The sequence below is a fragment of the Octopus bimaculoides genome, chromosome 10, assembly GCF_001194135.2.
Source record: "Octopus bimaculoides isolate UCB-OBI-ISO-001 chromosome 10, ASM119413v2, whole genome shotgun sequence".
NCBI classification, from domain to species: Eukaryota; Metazoa; Mollusca; class Cephalopoda; order Octopoda; family Octopodidae; genus Octopus; species Octopus bimaculoides.
Window position 1 is genome coordinate 78239498 of NC_068990.1, and position 7834 is coordinate 78247331.

The following is a 7834-nucleotide window of genomic DNA, read 5'->3' on the forward strand; positions in this document are numbered from 1 at the left end:
TATATATATATATATATATATATATATATATATATATATATATATATATATATATATATATATTTATTTATTTATTTATTTATTTATTTATTTCAAGCAGACACACAGTCACTGATTCTGCAACAAGCAAAAATGTTAGTTATAAAATCTCCCTAAGAGATCAACGCAGTAGTTGTACTGACAAGTAATAATTGTAGCCACCTTAACATGGATTCTACTGCGGTTTTTTAACCCCAAGAAGACATCTCCTCTAACTGGTTAACGATGCACGGCTGCATCTGATAAAATTGCAAGCAGGGGAGTGAACACCTACCACCTCCTAGTGATGGGACCGCAGCTGTGCATTATTAACCGGCTAGAGGAGATGTTCTCTTGCGGTGCAGTATAGTCTGCTCGAATGGGCAGCCATGTTAAGGTGGCTACAGATATTACTTCTCGGTACAACTACTGTGTTGATCTCTTAGAGAGATTTTAGGAATAGGTTTTGAGTTTTGTGATAAATGAGCCATTGTTTTTAATAGTTAAACAATCTTGTTCGACATTGCCTGTTACTCTTAAAAGTATGTGTATGTATATAAATATATATAAACTGCGGTTTAAACAATAAATTACCTGCCTCTGGATACCTTCTAACGAAGACGGTACCCACACAATTAATTTCCAGGAGTGCCTTCGGATTTAAATATCCCCTGGTTGCTTAGATACTTCAGACTACCCCTGAAATATTGAAGCAATCCTATCATTTACCTATATAAATATATATATTTATAAAATCATCATTTTACATCTGTTTGGTATCCATGATAACATGGGTCGGACAGTTTGATGGGATTCGGTGGGTTAGAGTATTATGCCCTGCTCTAATATTTCATTTTTCTTCTGGTTTCTGTGGCTGGGGTGAACTTCCTTACATCAACCACTTCACAGAGTATAACAGGAATAGCTTCTTTTTTCTTTTTATGGTACCAGCACTATAGAGGTCAACTTAAGGAAACTACTGGATATTTTTTGTGGCACCAGCACTGTTTAGGTCACCCGGCAATGTGAAAAAAGATTCCTCAAGATGCAAGGAAAAGATTTATTGTGAGAGGATGGTACTGGAGAGAATAACAGAAGGAACTGTGTAAAGTATAAGACTAATGGAGGTAGTGGAGAGGGAAAGAGTAATGTTAGACATTAGTGTGAAGGAGACAAAATGGTTATAGAATGGGTTGAGTAATGCGAACCCAGTCTGTCTGCCCATACCAGTATAGGTTGACAGAGTGTGATAGGGGAAAGACTAACAAAGACAGTATTAGATAAAGTGGTTACTGAGAGAGTGAGAGGATAGTGGTGATGGGGGATGTACTACACTGTTACACATGGGTGAGTAATGGGAGGGAAAGGTAAAGGATTAGAGTGAGGGAGTCAGAATAATAATAATGGAGGAGATGCAGTGCTACCTTGCATTATATATGAATAGTTAGAGTGGTTCATGGAGGAAAGATTAGGTGATAAAATGGGGCTGTGGCATATCTTCAAGATAACATTTCCAAGAGATCATGGTGACTGAAAAATCAGTGATGGTGGGTAAAAGTTGCCAGAGTGCAACCCCTCCCTATTCAAGCATCATGACATAAGAGGAAGGAGGGGAGCAGGATATATGTAGTGGAGGTATGGGGAAGGGGGAAATATTCAATATGCAAAAAGGGGATAATTTCCTTTCAGTTATTGGTAGCACGGCACAGTGAGTAGAAGAGATAAGTGGATACAGAATAGATCCAAATTGTTAGGAGAATAGATGGTGATGGGATGTAAAATGGGCAGCAGACAGTGTGTGCATGTACAAAATCATAGGGAAATGGTGTATGCATTAAATTGTACTGGATCTTGAACCTTTCAACAGTATCATGAATCATCAGTTGAATCCATCATTTATCATTTTCATTAGCTATAACATCTTGGCATAATTTTTCACATTTTCCTCCCAAGTCTCCCATTCACATCACCCATACAAGTGCAGTCTCTTTTTATGTACTATATCTGCTGCTTGTTTGCTTCTCATTTCATGCACACTAACATGGCACATGCTTGCCTCATTTCTTTCTAGTCTTTGCAAGTCCTTTGCATTTATAAGCCATTCTTGCTGCTATGTACAGTGTACTTTGCACACAAGCATCATATAATTTACCTTTCATCTTGAAAAGTAAGCTCTTTGTTGCCACTAGAGATAATAGTTCTTTAAACTATATCCTATGTTATCTTATTCTAGCTATCACATTTTCAAAACAGCCACCCCTGTTGCTAGTTTAGTCACCTAGATAACAAAAGCAGTCTAAGCATTTGAGAGTATTCCCAAGTGCTTACTGTCCCAGTTCACATGAAATCTATCTTCTTGGTCAACCCATTTGTGATCCCACTACACCTTTTGTGTGTCCATTGATTACACTGGGTACCTCATAGAATTTCTTCTGATTCCTTTCCTACAGGTGAAGCATAACCATTTCCCTGATGCCAGAAGGTACTTGATAAATTTTTTGTTTTCACTTAGTTTACTTTAAGGGCCTTCAGTTCTACATTCTGCTTCCATTTGTGGAATTTCTGCTCCAGTTCTTCTGAATTTGCTATATAAGAGTTAAGTCATTAAAATATTAGTGTTCCTAAGGGCAGCCTGTCTTAAATACCTCTGGCATGGCTTGGAGGAGTATAATAAATTGGAAAGGACCGAGAACTGAGTCCTTGATGTGCTTCCACCAACATACTAAATTCACCACTGTACTGTTTTGCTGATTTTCATCTTGCTGACTGCCCTTTGTATATAACTGGTATGGTCCTCAGAAATCGTTCATCTATTCACAGTTTCCTAAGTGATCACTAAATTATAGTATGAGGGACCTTGTTAAAGGCCTTCCATAGATTGACAAACACTAGGTATAGGGGTTTATTCAGTCATACATTTCTCTTGCAGTTGTCTCATAACTTTGCATTAGTAACACCTCTTCCTAGAAAAATGCCAACTTGCCTTTCATCTAAATATATCTTATCCTTACCCAGTTTTGCAATAACCCCTTCTGTAACTTCCACAGCCTTCTCCAACAATTTCATATTTCTTTTAGCAGCATCTGTTATTTTGCTTGATTTGCGGCATTGGACTGTGACCTTGCTAGGGCACCATCCTGGAGGGTTATGTCAAATTGTTCCCAGTATTTATTTTACCAGTCCATTTTATTGAACCACTAAGTTACATATTCTTAAACAGTCCAATATTACTGCTGTCAGGCATAAACTAAAATACCATGCGCGCGCACACACACACACAAAGGGCTTCTACCCATTTTCTGGTCATTAAATTCACTGGAAAGGAACTGATCAAACTAGGATTGAATCTGATTTTGAAGTAATCGTCTCCACCATATAGCCATTCCTGTTTCTTATAATGAATTTGTTTTTACAATCTGCCGTACATATATAAAATAAATTTTCATTATTACGTCAACAGTTATATAATATTGTTTTCATATTTTTCACTTCAGGAGATCCATATCCACAATTTGTTAAACGAAAGCTACAACCAATATTCAAGACAGCTGAAAATATAGAGGAAGGACCAGTTCGTGTATCATCCCCACCTAATCCACTTTTTGAAAACAGTGAGATACAGTTTGCTTCTATCTGATAATTAGTAATGAAAACAGTAGGGATGTTGCCTTGAGGTTTGATGATAACCAGTCTCCTCAGATCTCAAGAACCTTTCTTGCAGAATACAAGATAGTATTTTACTTCTTCAAGTGAACAATTCCAATATTCTTTTGTTTCTTCTGCAGTAGTTTGGCTGCTATGCCAAGTGCACCAGTTAGCAAGGAAAATATATTTTACCTTTTGTCTCGTTCAATCTCATCTGTGTGGTTAGGTCTGATATTTCTCAATTTCTTTTCTATCTACTCTATTCTCATATGTTATTGCCATGTCTGTGATCTTACATTGTTTTCTTTTTTTTTTGCTTGCCCTCTACAATCATATCTGGTTGCCTTGCCTTAATAGCATGATCAAGAATCCTATAATTATTATTCACCCTCACAATCTTTGGTCCATGTTCATACTACTTTTATGGCAACCACATACTTGGCGGACATACCTATCCACCTTTTCCCGACATAGTCATGCCTGTGCTTTACTCATTTTGCGTTAGCTTATTTCATATTCACTTACGAGATGATTTATGCTTTCGTCTTCTTTTTCACATTTAGCCTCTGATAGAATTTTAATAATTCTAGTCATTATCAAGTTAATGATTTCTAATTTTGGGTACAAAGTCTAAAACTTTTGGGAGACAATTTAGTTGATTAAATCAACCTTAGTATTTAATAAGTACTTTATCTTATTGAGCCTGGAAGGATGAGAGGCAGAGTTGACACGAGTTGGATTTGAAGTTAATATGTAAAGAGTGGGAACAAATTTAGCAAGGTATTTTGTACAATGCTCTAATGATGCTGCTTCATTCAACTGCTCTAATAAAATATTTCTAAATTTATTGAAATATTTTGATTTCGACTTTTAACAGATGATCTCATAAATAAACTGAAGACTAATCAAGTAAAAATTCAAGGTGAGTCACTCATATTATTTTTTTATTTTATTGTTAAATTTATTACCAGTAATATATTAATTTCAATAAAAGTTGTTATACTCTTTCATCATCATCATCATTTAGCATCTGTTGTCCACGCTGGCATGAGTTGGACGGTTTGACCAGGGCTGGAAAGCTGGAAGGCTGCACCAAACTCCAGTGTGATTTGGCATCGTTTCTATATCTGGATGCCCTTCCTAATGCCAACCACTCTGAGAGTTTAATGGGTGTTTTTACGTGCTACCAGCATGGGTGCCATTTGCACGACACCAGTATCTGCCACAACTGTGATTTTGCTTGGCTTGATGGGTCTTCTTCTCAAGCATGACATAATGACAAAGGTCTTGGTCCTTGTCTCCGTGAAGCCCAACACATGAAAGGAGCTTTTCATGTGTCACTGGCATCAGACATTTTGCCTCCATGGGACCCAATACTTGAAAGGTGCTTATTACATGCCACTGGTACAGGTGCCAGTTGCATGGCACCAGTATCTGCCACGACTGTGATTTCACTTGGCTTCATGAGTCTTCTCAAGCACAGCATATCGCCAAAGGTCTCAGATGCTAGTCGTTACTTTTGTGAGGTCCAAAGTTTGAAGATCATGCTTGACCACCCCCTACCATGTCTTCCTCTACCACAGATTCCCTCCACAGTTAGAGATCAGCACTTCTTTACATAGCTGTCCTCATCCATATGCATCACATGACCAGCAAAGTAGTCTCTCTCTTGCTCACTACATCTGATGCCTCATATGCCTAACTTTTCTCTCAAGATGCTTACACTCTGTCGAATATGCACACTGACATTGCACAGCCAGCAAAGCATGCTGGCTTCATTTCTTTCAATCCTAAGCATGTCCTTGGCTGTCACAGCCCATGTTTCACTGCTGTGTAGCATAGCTGTTTGCACACAGGCATCATACAATCTGCATTTCACTCTGAGGGAGAGACCCTTTTTTGTCAGCAGAAGTAGAAGCTCTCTGCACTTTGCCCAGCCTTATCCTCTTGGAACATCCACTCCGCTACTAACTTGGTCACCTAGTTGACGGAAGCTATCAATTACCTCTAGCCTACCCCACTGGCAGTTAATCGAGTCTATTTTCTGTATATATTCGGTGTTTATTGTATGTGCATCTTTTACACACAAAAGCTATTTTCCCTGTTAACCTTTCTCTGATATTGCTCCACCTCTTACATGTCCAAAGCTTACACCGGGTGTATCTTATGGAGTTTCCATCTATGCCTTAACTAAGGGATTTATGATTTGTCTGCCTTCCTACTTACTAAGACTTTGGTTTTTGCTAAGTTAACTCTAAGGCCCTTCAATTCTAGACCTTGCTTCCATACATGAAACTTCTCTAGTTGTGATTCGGCTGTAAGAACAAGGTCATTTGCATAGAGGAGCTCTCGGGCAGCCTGTCCTAAATTCCTCTTTTATAGCCTGGAAGACTATGATGAGCAAGAGGGGGGGGGGTGAGGACCAATCCTTGGTGAACCCTTACTTGTACCCTGAATTCTTTGCTGTACTCGTTGCTAACCCTCACTTTACAGGAAGCGTTCTTGTACATGGCTTGTACAGCTCTCCCTAGTTTCCGCATTGACCACCAGATAAGGGATCAGGGGACCCTGTCAAAAGCTTTCTCCAAGTCAACAAAAGCTAAGTACAGAGGTTTATCTTTGGCTAGGTATTTCTGCTGCAGCTGCCTTACCAGAAATATAGCATCACTGGTGCTTCTACCTGGCACAAAACCAAACTGCATCTCATCTAGACTAACTCTCTACCTAATTAATTGGGAAGAGGATGATCCAACAAACTGATACCTCTGTAATTATTTCTATCTAAGGCATCACCTTTACCTTTGTGGCAGTTGACTATGGTACTGCTACACCAGTTATTGGGTATGACTCCTTCATGAACCACCTGATTTACAATATGGACTAGACCATAACCCACACCGCCAGATATTTTAAGCATCTCAGTGGTGATTCCTGATGGGCCGGGTGCTTTCCCTGTCTTTATATCCTTAATTGCTTTATCTACCAAGGTACTGTTGATTTGGATAGTTGGTCCCTTAACTGGGTCGACATTTGGCAGACTCTCCTCACCCATTCATTCTCCACATTCAACAGTCTTTCATAATGGCATCTCCCAGCCTCTTTTATTGCAGATAAGGGTTTTAACATCTTAAACAGTGATATGGCACAGCATCAAACGTTTCCTATATAGGAATAATATACAAGTGAAGCCTGCCAAATTACTACAAATATTATACCTCTGAATCTCAGGAAATCTGCCATCGGGATCTAACATATATAAGTTTACCAACGATATTTTTCTTAGATCACAATAACAAGGTCTCATCTTTGGATTCAGGGAACACTTTACTCTTCATCATTTCTTGATCTAAAAATCTCACATGTGACCCACATTCAAGTACTGTTCACATATCTTGGATGGTACGGCTACTGCACACATTTACACGGACATCCTAGCTTACACTCAACATGTTAAATGTATGACTTCATGAGAAGATACAACTGAAACATAACTGAAAATGTTGTGGTTTATTCTTTCATAAGATATTTTGGTGGGTAGGGAACATAAAAGCAGGGCTTGTGTTAATGGTAGTAATTCAATTAAAATAGTTAATATCTTTCTCTCTTACAGTAGAAGCAAAACATATTGTTATGCTGTTCAGATAAAGAAAAGTGAACAGATAAAGAGGGAAGGAGTATTATGTTACAAGTGTCCTTAAACATTCAGTTGTTGGTGACATCACAGTGCTGTTGGTAGTGGTGGTAATAAATATGGCACAGTGTAAATAATATTGTCTTTTTTCCAGAAATCTGTATTGGCTGTAAGTCATCAGACAAAACGATTGTGGCACAGCATCCATTGTTTGAAGGAGGACTCTGTGAGCAGTGCAAGGTAATTATTTTATATTTTTCACATGTATATGCCTGTGTATCCTCCTCTTTCTCATTTCATACTTCCTTTTCCATACTAGCATGGGTTGGACAGTTTCTTTGGGATAAAATTTTCGTGGCCTGATAACCTTCCTTTCACCAACTTTTGCTGCTTATTACAACAGACAGGGATGCAAAACACACATGTCAATACATATCATATACTTCCTCCCTAAGATCCTATCATTTCTACCTGTAACTGCCTGAAAAGAGTCATTGCCACTCAGCTCAATACCTTCCTCCTAGATTCGCAATACTAAAC

The 7834-nt window shown here is 38.4% G+C and overlaps 1 protein-coding gene across 1 annotated transcript in view; it reads left to right on the forward strand.

Annotated features, from left to right (window-relative positions):
- The window catches only part of LOC106869540 (DNA (cytosine-5)-methyltransferase 3B), a 46023-nt gene that overhangs the window by 17353 nt on the left and 20836 nt on the right, over positions 1-7834 (forward strand). Inside the window, exons 6-8 of the mRNA XM_052971321.1 lie at positions 3513-3629; positions 4541-4585; positions 7449-7534. Coding sequence (XP_052827281.1) covers positions 3513-3629; positions 4541-4585; positions 7449-7534 — 248 coding nt within the window. The remainder of the gene's footprint in view (positions 1-3512; positions 3630-4540; positions 4586-7448; positions 7535-7834) is intronic.